Genomic DNA, 12,458 nt, shown 5'->3' on the forward strand with positions numbered 1-12,458 from the left:
GGGTGCTGGAAGATCAAGACAGAAAGGCTGCAATGAAAAGGAGATTCAATAATGAAGGCGACAGACATTGTCCTCTGCAATCTGGATTATGATTGCAGAAGATTGTGCAAAGATATTTGGATAGGAGCTTGGAAAGTGAAGTGGGTAATGGGATGTGTGCTTGGCTAGGGTGGGAAGTGATTGCAGGCAAGTGAGGGTGGTGTTGCCGTTGTGATGATGATGAGCAGAGGATCCAGTTGCCACAATTCACAAGTAAGAAACAAAGGTAACATAAACCTTTGTGGAATGAAAACAATTACAAAATGGAAATGTTAAAGATCTGTTAAAGAAAGAATAAAAAGGAGCAAATATTGAGGTCAAGTTACAAAGTTTACGCAGCAATGTGTACAATGTCCAAGTGAAAAGTGGGAACTGGAGGCAATAATCAGCTTCAAGAGCCATATGTGAATGAAGGAAGGAGCAACAAAAGGAAGGAAGAGAAAAAAATTAGGAGGGAAGAAAGATGGCAAAAAAGGAGAAAGGGGAGTGGAAGAAAAAGGAGGAAAAGAGTGAGTAAAACTTTGCCGTACCCTCTGTAAAGTGTCCATATCCTCCTGGGAGTGTGGCAACCACAACTATATATAATATTTCAAATGATCAAATCATGGTCACATATCCAAATTGCATGTGATCAACTTTCTGTCACACAGGGTGATAAGTTGGAGACTGAAAGTATAATGCCAGATAACAACCACACATGTATAGCAAAAGATTCACAGATACAGCGATGACAGATAGCACAACTTGAAGTGAAGCCACAAAGCCAAGTTGTGATGATTGCAGAGGGACTAAATCTGGTGATCTTTTATCCTAATGCATGAAGATAATGTATCCACGTACATTATTGGAAACTGGTTTCCCATTCTTTAAAGTGGAAAAGTTATTGCATCGATCTCAAACCAGATAAGCAGTGTATCTGCATGGCATGTAGCTGACATCACAAAATGTGAAACTCCGGTTTATTGGTATCCATCTTATCTTCAGTAGCTACAGAATTGTAATAATGATAGTTTGCTTGCAGTTAATGTACACTTGCTCTACGTAGTTAGTTAGCACAGATTGTCAGGGATAGTCAGAGTGGCTTTGTCCGAAGGAGGTTATGTCTAACAAATTTGATTGAATTTTTCAAGGAGGTGATCATGTCTGTAGACAAGGGTAGTGCAATTGATATAGCTTATATGGATTTCAGCAAAGTCTTTGACCAGGTTCCACATGGGAGATTGATTAACAAAAAGATAAAAGTGCATGGGGTCTAGGGTAACTTGGCAAGATGGATTCAAAATTAGCTTAATGGTAGGAGACAGAGAGTGGAGATTGAAGGATATTTGTGTGATTGGAGGGATCAGTGCTTAGTCTTTTGTTGTTTGTGATGTATGTAAACAGCATAGACGAGAATGTAGAGGGAATGATAAGTAAGTTTGCAGATGACATGAAGATTGGCCAGTGGTTGGCAGTGACAAAGTAGGTCTTAGGTTACAGGAGGATACAGAAGGATTGGTCAGATGTGTTCCTCAGGTGGCAGACGGAATTTAGATTCAGATAAGTGTGAGATGATGCACGTTGGAAGGAGTAACAACACAAGGAAACACACCAGGAAGGACACAAGGTAGCTCAGAGAAACAAGGCATCTTAAGGTGCTTTCAGATTCCCGAAGGTGGCAAGAAAAGTTAATAAAGTGGTTAAGAAGGTATGTGGGACACTTGCCTTTATCAAACAAGGCATAGATTTTCACAGCAGGGAGGTTGTGTTAGAACTGTACAAAATTTTGGTTAGGTTACAACTGGAGTACTGCATGGTTTCTGTTCACCACACTACAGGAAGGATGTGATTGCATCTGGGGAGGATGCAGAGGAGATTCACCAGGAGGTTGCTTGGGATGGACCATTTTAGCTATAAAGAGAGGCCAGATAAGCTCAGATTGTTTTCTTTGGAGCAGAGAAGGCTGAGGGGAGATCTGACTGTGGTGTAAAGGGTCCCGAACCGAAACGTCGGCTTTCCTGCTCCTCTGATGCTGCCTGACCTGCTGTGTTCCTCCAGCTCTACACTGTCTTATCTCTGGACAGGAAGCAGCTGTTTGTCAAAGGGTCAATAACTTTAAGGTGAAGGGCAGGGGTTTTAAAGGGGATTTCAGGAAAAAATGTTTTCCTAGCTAGTGGTGGGAATCTGGAATGCACTGCCTAAGAGGGTAGTAGAGGCAGGAAACCTCCCAATACTTAAAAATATGTGAACAAACATTTGAAATGTCATAACATTCAAAACTATGGACCAAGTGCTGGAAAGTGGGATCAGGGCACACACAATGAGCGAAAGGGCGTCTTCAGTGCTGTATGACTATATGACCCTTTGAGAACCCAGACTATGTGTAAGTCTGTAATAACATGGCACTTTAAACAGTTAGCATCGCTAAAAAACTTTAAGACATCTATCTCAACAAGAACTCAATCCTACGGATATATGTTACATTAATAGATGGATGTAGTGTTAAGGAGATAGGGAGGCTACAGAAGGACTTCACAGGCTAGAAGAGTGGGTAAAGAAGTGGCAGATAGAATACAATGTAGGAAAGTGTGAGGTTATGCACTTTGCTCGGAAGAATAGAGGTGTAGACTATTTTCTAAAAAGGGAAAGGCTTCAGAAATCTCAAGCACCAAGGGACTTAGGAGTCCTGCTTCAGCATTCTGTTAACGTTATCATACAGGTTCAACTAGCTGTTAGGAAGAAAAGTGTAATGTTAGCATTCATTTTGAGAGGGCTAGAGTACAAGAGTGGTGATGTACTGCTGAGGCTGTATAAGGCTCTGGTCAGATTGCATTTAGAATATTGTGAGCAATTTTGGGTCCCATATCTAAGGATGTGCTGGCCTTGGAGGGAGTCCAGAGGAGGTTTACAAGAATGATCCCAGGGATGAAAGAGCTTGTTAAATGAGGAGCTGTTGAGGACTCTGGGTCTGTACTCGATGGAGTTTCAAAGGAAAAGGAGGGAATCTGATTGAACTTATAGAATACTAAGGTCTGGATAGCATGGATGTAAAGAAGATACTTCTACTAGCACGAGAGACTAGAATCCAAGGGAACAGCCTCGGAGCGAAGGGATGACCCTTTTAGACCTGAGTTGAGGGGGAGTTTCTTCAGTCTGAGGGTGGTGAATCTGTGGAACTCGTGACCACAGACAGCTATGGAGGCCATCATTTGAGGACCCAGACTATGTGTAAGTCTATAATAACATGGCAATGTAATAACAAGACAGAAATAGATAGGTTCTTGGTTGGCAAGGGTATCAAAGGTAATGGGGAGAAGGCAGGAGAATGGGATTGAGAAACATTAACTGTGATCAAATCAGGGAGTAGACCTAATGGACTGAATAATTCCTATATCTTATGGTCTTATGGCCTAATTAACATATAGGAAGCAAACAGACTAGACATACCTGCAGTGATGTTTGCCCCAGGAAACTACATCAAGAGTCATCTAAATATTTGTACAACATCGGGACAAACACTTGGCAGCAATTAGTTGGAGAGAAATCACTTGCACAATGGGACACTGATTGAGAGAGCAATTTCCAGCCATGATCCAATCAAGGAATGTGCAATGCACCAGCCATGACCATATTTGGATCACTGGGCAGTTAGAGTGTGAAGTATGTGACAAGCCACTCACATTTAAATACCTGTTTTCTTTACAGAACTGGACAAAATCACTTGGGAAGCAGAAGGAACAATACCCAGAAGTGGGTTCCTTCTTTCTCTCAATATCTCAGCCAACTTGCCCATTTTACACCAAGCCTGCTATTTTGACTATCCAGCTGCTGCATGTAGAGATTTCTTTTTTTAAAATCCAACCAAGCTGGTGCTGCTGTTGTTGAAAGAATAGACGAATAATCTATCGAGAGCTTTAAACTGTCACAATGCCAAGAGTAGCAGAAACACTGAGTTAAAGCAGCAGGCCCATCAAGTTCAGACTGAAGCTGATTTAGTCAAGTCACCAACCTTCCAGAGCCAGATTAATTTCACTGGACTCTAAATTACTTAATCTATCCTTCCGAATCTGTGTGTGTGTGTGTGTGTGTGTGTGTGTGTGTATCAGTCTGAGTGTGAAAGTCTGAGAAAATTTATTATTCCACTTATAATAAGTTAAACACAATTAAATGATCCACTTGCTATAAACTCAAGAATCATATCTTTTGATGTCATAACATGTGAACAGTTAAACACTCATGGAATTGGCAAGCATATCTATTTATTTAAAGAAAATCCTCCACAGCCAAAAACAAGTGGGAAAAGAAGGGAGATAGTAGGAACTGCAGATGCTGGAGAATCCGAGACAACAAGGTACAGGGCTGGATGAACACAGCAGGCCAAGCAGCATCATAGGAGCAGAAAGGCTGACGTTTCGGGCCTAGACCCTTCATCAGAAAAGGGGGAGGGGAAGGGGGTTCTGAAATAAATAGGGAGAGAGTGGGAGGCAGATAGAAGATGGATAGAGGAGAGGATAGGTGGAGAGGAAACAAACAGGTCGAAGAGGCAGGGATGGAGCCAGTAAAGGTGAGTGTAGGTGGGGAGTTAGGGAGGGGATAGGTCAGTCCAGGGAGGACGGACAGGTCAAGGGGGTGGGATGAGGTTAGTAGGTAGGAGATGGGGGTGGGGCTTGAGGTGGAAGGAGGGGATAGGTGGGAGGAAGAAGGGAGTCATGCATCTCCTTCTCACCTAATTGTAACCAACATGAGGAATAACTGGGAGATATGTGGTGTTCCCATTCATCTGCTGTCCTTGTTCTTCTTGTTGACAGAGGATATGGGTTTGGGAGGTGCTGTCAAAAAGCTGCAGCAGTTTCTCATAAAGATAATATTTACTTAACCATGTTGTGCCAATATTGGAGGGAATTTGATGTGGTGGATGGCATGCTGTTTTAAACAGATTGATTTGTTCCTGGTTAGTGTTGAGCTCCTTGATTGATCTAAGAGCTACACCAACCTAGGTAAATGGAAAGCATTTCGTTACTCTATTGACTTCTGTCTTGTACTTAGTAGAATAATGACAACTTGCATTTATGCAGCCACTTTTATATAATAAACTATCTCAAAGCAATTCACAAGAACATCAAAAACATTTGAAACCTAGACACAAGACAACATCAGGCAGAAGGTAAAAGCTTTGAGAGTGCTCTCAAAGGAGAAAAGAGGTTGAGAAACTTATAAAAAGAATTCTAGTCATTAGGCCTGGGCAGCATAAGGCATGGTGGAGCACTTTACATTAGGAATGCTATAGATATTAACTTAATTATGCTGGGTTAGACAAAATGAAATGAAATGAAATAAAATGAGGATAAGAAACATGAAGTCTGTTGATTACCTTATGGTTAGAAAGATCGCAGGTTTTAATGTGTTTCCTGCATGTGTTTATATTGAATGTTACAACTCATTGGTAATGAACTGAACTGTCACAGCAACTCTGGAAAAGCTGAAGTTCTGTAGACAGCAATGGGCCATTTATCAGTTAACAACTTGTATCATCAGGTAGAATTATGCTGTGTAAATATCATATTATTAATTGGATGATTTAAAGGTCTGAAAGCTAAAGCTAAGATCAAAGTTTGTTAAAATTAAGAGAAAAGCCCCTTTCCAGGGAGAATCAAGCAAGTCTTAATGAACAATTAACTAAACTAACCATTGTAGGTGACATCTTTGTAATGTTTGGTGGTCAAACTGATCATGTGCTAGAGACAGGGCAGTGTAAAAGTTGAAATGCATAGCTTCTTTGTATGAAAAAAAGGATACATAGAGAGCTTGCCTTAGAGCACAGTTAGTTAGCTCAGGAAGGGCCATCTGATCAGTGCCTGGAAATTAGATGGAGAAGGCTGATCTGGTCTGATCCCTGCCAAGTCTATCTAACTAGGTTCATTTGTGATTGTAAGTAATGTATGGGTAAGATTTTTGCAGGGATTTTTTGTAGTGTACATTGCTTTAATAAAGAACATTGGGTATATTCTGTTGTTAGAATTGCTTTGGGTTAGTGATACCCAGTGTAAAGCCAACAGTCCAAAGAAAGTGGGAATAAAAGCCTACAGTTCACAAGAATCTGAAATTAGAACATAGATGGCTTGAAGCATCTAGGGTTGAAGTGGGAAATCAAATTGGAAGGGTAAGGCCATCAGGGCATTTTAAATCAAAGATGAGAGTTTTAAAGTTGAAATATTGCTTATTTGGAGAGTCAGTACAGATCGACAAGCACAGGGATGATGGATAAGTAAAGACAGACAGCAGATGCTTAGATGAGCTCAGGTTTATGGACAGTAGGATGTAAGATATAGGAGGCAATCTTGGAGTGTGCTATAATAGTCAAGTCTAGATGTAACAATGGCTTGAAAGAGGGTTTCAACAGATGAGCTGAGAAAGAGAATCAGATGATGTTACAGGGAAGGAAATAGATATTCTTTGTGACAAGTATAGACTGTGGTTAAATTTGACACCAAAGGTGTGAACAGTCTGGTTTAAGGCTTGTCAGTTACTAGGCAGAGTCAGCAGACATTCATGCAAACTATTGCATAATAGATCATCAAACTTAAACACTTTCTCCACAGATGATACCACACCTTTTAAGTATTTACAACCTTTTGTTTTCGTTTTCTATATGTGAAGTATTTCATGCATTTCATGGCAGATGGAGGACAATGTTGGAAAGTGTGAGGTTATGCATTTTGGTAGGAAGAATAGAGGTGTACACTAGTTTCTAAATGGGAAAAAAGTGCCAGAAATCTGAAGCACAAAGGGACTTGGGAGTCTTGGTTCAGATTCCTTTAATGTTATGCAGGTTCATATGGCGGTCAGGAAGGCAAATGCAATGTTGGCATTCATTTCAAGAGGGTTAGAATACAAGAGTACAGATTACTGCTGAGGCTGGAAAGGCTCTGTTCAGACTACACTTAGAATGCTGTGAGCAGTTTTGTTCACAAAAGGAAAGATGCACTGGCATTAGGGATGGTCCAGAGGAGGTTTACAAAGGGATGAAGGGCTTGTCTTATAAGGGGTGGTTGAGGACTCTGGGTCTGTACTCGATGGAGTTCAGAAGGATGAGGGGGATCTCATTGAATGCTACAGAATACTGACAGGCCTGTATAGAATGGATGTGGAGAAGATGTTTTGACTATCAGGAGAGACTGGGACCTAAGGATAGAGCCTCAGATTGAAGGGACAACCCTTTCAAACTGAGATAAGGAGGAATTTCTTCAGCCAGAGGGTGGTGACTCTGTGGACCTCATTGCCATAGGGGGCTGTGGAGGCCAAGTTATTGAGTGTATTTAAGACAGAGATAGATAGGTTCTTGATAATAAGGGGATCAAGTCTTTCAGGGAGAAGACAGGAGAATGGAGTTGAAAAACAGATAAACCATGATCAAGCAGACTTTATGGACCAACTGGCCTAACTCTGCTCTTGTGTCTTACGGCATTCAGTTTCTACTGCTTTATTTGTAGATGTTCCCGTACTTATAATTGGAGATAAGATTTTTCTGCAAACTACATGTAATTTAGAAATGCAAAATGTGACACAACTGCAACAGAAGGGATGTGTGTTAGGTGTGGCATATTTTTAACACCATTCGTGCATCTCTTGTGGCATTATTTATAGTAAAGATGGAAATGTTTACCAGTCAGTGGAAATGAATCCTAATTGTGAAGTAAACCCCAGCTTAGTTTTCTTGTGGTTCAGGAACATTGCACATTCTAAAGTGCTAATCACTTCACAAGATGAAAACAGTTAATTAAGAAAAACTGGTTAGAAGTGGTCAGCTATGAAGTGTTCTCACTTCCAAATTTGCCACTGTACAAGGGCTAAAAGTATACAAAAATATCCATAAATCTATTCAAAAGAAAACAGTGGAGTACATGATAAATATAGCCACTTTGACTTTGTATTTTTATTGCCAAGATGAGAACTTATACTGTAACTTTTCTGTATTTTCACAGTGTACGAAGCAAAATAGTAGCATGCATGAAAATTGAATAATATAAGTTTGAACAACAATGCACTTTGCTAAACCATCTGCAATAGAAAAACCAAAATGGGGCAGCTTGCATTAAGTCCTTACATAAAACAGTTAACCCCAGCGGCTGGATAAACATTTAAAATAACTACAACACAAAGAATAATGAGATCAAAAAGTCTTTATGAGATGGTTAAAATTGGTGACTTTAATTTCAAAACTCAGTGGTTTACATTTTAAGCTTATCATCCGGATATAAGGCTGCTATGATGGCTTACTGATTGTCTTCGAAAATGAAAATTAATATTATTTCTGAGTAGGGATGGCATGTAACTTTACTCTCTGGAAAATATACCTAATACATTAGAAGGTAGTTTCTAAAACAAGCAAGCAATGTGGAATGCATGAATTACAGCAGGGTGTGAGGGTAAGAAGTTGCCCATTCATTTTTTTGACATGTTAAGTCACAATGGCAAAAGAAGAGATGGTTTGTACAGTCTAAATCATCAGGTTCATTATTTTCATGCACATTAGTACTAAATATGTCAGTGCTCAGTTTATGCCTACCTAGTTGATAACATGACCTCAGCCAAGCCCTTTGTAATTTGGAGAAAAATTACCACTGCATGTGTATTTGGCTCAATAAATTCTAGTGATATATGAATCAGAGCTTAAAATCAGTACAGATGTTTTGATAGTCACCTTACTTCTAAAGGGGTCAAATATTGACAACTAACAATAACTTGGAGATGCCTATTATGACTTTCATTTCTAGTAAAAGTAAATTTGCACAATTCATAGTCCACACAAAAAACCTTAGCATATAATATGTCATTCCAGTTACATTAACTCACTTGTGATGTGCAATCATATAAACAATTCATTTTGATAACAGATTAAGATGTTGATTTGTGTGGTTTTTGATCACCTCTTTATTAAGGGCAATTCTGTTGATCTATTGTATCTATTTTATCAAGTTTGATTTTATGATCTTTCAGAATATCTTCCAGTTGCTCGATGGTACTTTCTTCCATATACGCATGTCTTGACAAAATCCATGCATAGATTGTGGGATACATATAATGCTGAGTACAGGAGTAGACCAGTGAATAACTTTTATAGTTAGAGGCTAATATCTGGAATGGGATAAAGTCGAACTCATCTGCAAAAACAAAGTTCACAAAACTTTAATCTGGGAGAAGCAAGTTATTCTCACAAAGAAAGAGCAGAGGCATGAAACAAATATTTGATGTTGTCTTCACAATAGAAGACACAAGCTGCTTACCAAAAAACAGGGCTACCCAGGGGGTAAAACAAGGAAGGAAATTAAGCTTGTAAAAGAGATAACTATAGAGACAGGATGCACTCACTAATTTAGGGTACTTAATTTGGGGAGGTAGTGCATAGTGGTAAAGTCACTGGACTAGGAATCTGGATAAGTTTTCCTTCATGTGGAACATTCCTTGTCACGATGGACGTTTTGGCACTCAACACCAGCATCCTCCGTGATGACGGCATTGTTGCAACAGCCTCAGTACTCAATACCAACAACTGCAAATTTCCAGACACCATCCTACAACTCATCTGCTTCATCCTTGACCACAATGTCTTCACCTTCGACAACCAGTTCTACATCCAAACATACAGAACAGCCATGGGGACCACATTTGTACCACAATATGCCAACATTTTCATGCACAAGTTTGAGCAAGACTTCTTTGCTGTGCAGGACCTCCAACCACCACTATACCCCACACAAATTGACGACATTTTCTTCCTTTGGACTCATAGCGAGAAATCACTGAACCAACGACATAGTAGCATCGACAAGTTCCATCCCACCATCAGACTTACCTTGGGCTACTCTTTAGAATCAATCTCATTCTTGGACACACACATCTCCATCAAGGACGGACACCTCAGTACCTCCCTCTATCTCAAGCCCATGGATAACCTCACAATGCTGCACTTCTCTAGCTTCCACCCTAAACATATGACAGAAACCATTTCCTATGGACAGGCCCTGTGCATACGCAGGATCTGCTCAGATTAGGAGAAATGCAACAGACACCTAAAGGTTTTGAAGGATGTCCTCATAAGAACAGGATAAGACGCTCAACTCATCGATCACTAATTCCGATGTGCCACAGCGAAAAACCGCAATGACCTCCTCAGAAGACAGACACAGGATAGGACTGATAGAGTACCATTCGTCGTCCAGTACATCCCCAGAGCAGAGAAACTATGCCATGTTCTTTGCAGCCTTCAACATATTATCGATGGCGATGAGCATCTCGCCAAGATCTTCCCCACACCTCCAATTCTCGCCTTCAAACAACCAACAAACCTTAAGCAGACCATTGTTCACAGCAAACTACCCAGCCTTCAGGACAACATTGACCACAATGCTATACAACCCTGTCATGGTAATCTCTGCAAGACATGTCAGATCATCGACACGGAAACTACCATCACACGTGGGAACACCACCCACACCGTACACGGCAGATACTCATGTGACTTGGCCAATGATGTCTATCTCATATGCTGCAGGCAAGGATTCTCCAAGGCATGGTATATTGGTGAGACCATGCAGACACTACGACAATGGATGAATGGATACAGAGCAACAATGGCCAGACATGTATGTTCCCTCATAGTGAGGGAACACTTCAACGGTCAAGGACATTTGGTCTCTGATCTTTGGGTAAGTGTCCTCCAAGCTGGACTTTGAGATACACAACAACACAGAGTCACTGAGCAGAGACAGATAGCCAAGTTCCGTACCTATTAAGATGGCCTCAGCTGTGATCTTGGTTTCATATGGCACTATATGTGACCCCGCCACACCGTTCTGTATCTGTAAAATCTTCCTTACTGTCCTGTTTTGACACCATCACCTTGATCAATTGTTATGATCTCTCTACCTTAATTAGTTTGTACAATTTTGTATTACTTATTACTTTGGTTAGACCCTCAGCATACAACTCTTATACCCATCATGTTATTCCAGTCATTTGGTTGTCTCCAGTACCACCTTATTTTTAATTATTTTGTAATTATCTCTCTGCTTCATTTAATCGGATTATAGGTCATCCCTTCGCTGCTTATTCAGCTGTTGACGCTTTACTCACCATCTAACACTCTTGATCACCTGCAGAGACTTATTAGCTGACACTGCACTCATACCAGTTCTTTTGATCTCTCAGCCCTTGATCTGTCTGCCTATAAATTCTGTGTCTGTGTGCTCTTTTCTCTCACTGGACCTGACGAGGGGGCTGCACTCCGAAAGCTTGTGAGATCAAATAAACCTGTTGGACTATAACCTGGCATCATGTGACTTCAGACTTTGAAGTTTTCCTTGGGACATAGGTTCAAATCTCTTCACAACAGATCATAGAAAACCTACATTGTGGAAACAGGCCATTCAGCCTATCAAGTCCACACCGACTCTCCGAAGACCATCCCACCCAAGATCCATCCTGTAACCCTGCATTTCCCATGGCTAACCTGCCTACATGGCAATTTAGCATGGCCAATCCACCTGACCTGCACATTCTTTGAACTCTGGCAGAAAACCAGAGCACCCAGAGGAAACCCATGCAGACCCGGGTAGAGTGTGCAAACTCCACACAGACAGTCACACGAGGACGGAATCCAGGTCCCTAGTGATGTGAGACAGCAGTGCTAACCACTGAGCCACCATGGTGATGAAATTTGAATTCAAAAATATAAACTGGAATATAAAAGCTCATCAAATGGTGACCATTGAACCACTGTCAATTGTTGTAAAAATCTAACTGTTTCATTAATGTTTCCATATTGAAGGAAATTTGCTGTCTTTACCTGGTCTGGCCTACATCTATCTCCAAACCCACTGCAATCCGGTTAACTCTAACTGCGGTCTGGCCCAGGTTGACTCTAACTGCTCTCTGGCCAATTAGGAATAGGCAATATGAAGGCAGCTCACTGCCACTTTCTCAAGAGCAACTCCAGATGGACAATAAATTCAGCGTAGCCTGTGAATGACTGCAATCCCTCTGTAAAAGCGAACTCATTTTCCAAAATTCCTTGGATGAGCCAAGTCTATGAACATCAACTTGTACAAATTTCGAAAACATTTTAGAAGTTCTGCTTTTCCATACTTAAAAACAAATTTAATAAACTCATATTTCCCCACATTTACACTCCATCTGCCACCTTGTTGTCCATTCACATAAACTGTATCTCTTTGCAGCCTGGTTAGTCCCACAGCTTTCCTTTCCACCTAGTTTTATGTAATTAACAAACTGAGGTAGGCTCCTGTCATCCTTTTCATCCAAGGCATTTATACAGACTGTAAATAGCTGAGGCCCAGCACTGAAATTTACAGCACTCCATTTGTCACAGTCTTCAAACTTAAAAGTTCCTAATTTATGTTCACTCTGTGTTTCCTGTCCAA

The 12,458-nt window shown here is 40.6% G+C and overlaps 1 protein-coding gene across 1 annotated transcript in view; it reads right to left on the minus strand.

The window, feature by feature from the left end:
* Positions 1-8,952: 8,952 nt before the first annotated feature.
* LOC125484656 (apolipoprotein D-like) overlaps positions 8,953-12,458 on the minus strand; it is a 30,905-nt gene continuing 27,399 nt past the window's right edge. The window contains exon 5 of the mRNA XM_048604173.1: positions 8,953-9,179. Coding sequence (XP_048460130.1) covers positions 8,953-9,179 — 227 coding nt within the window. The remainder of the gene's footprint in view (positions 9,180-12,458) is intronic.

The sequence above is a fragment of the Rhincodon typus genome, chromosome 13 (assembly GCF_021869965.1).
Source record: "Rhincodon typus isolate 14 chromosome 13, sRhiTyp1.1, whole genome shotgun sequence".
NCBI classification, from domain to species: domain Eukaryota; kingdom Metazoa; phylum Chordata; class Chondrichthyes; order Orectolobiformes; family Rhincodontidae; genus Rhincodon; species Rhincodon typus.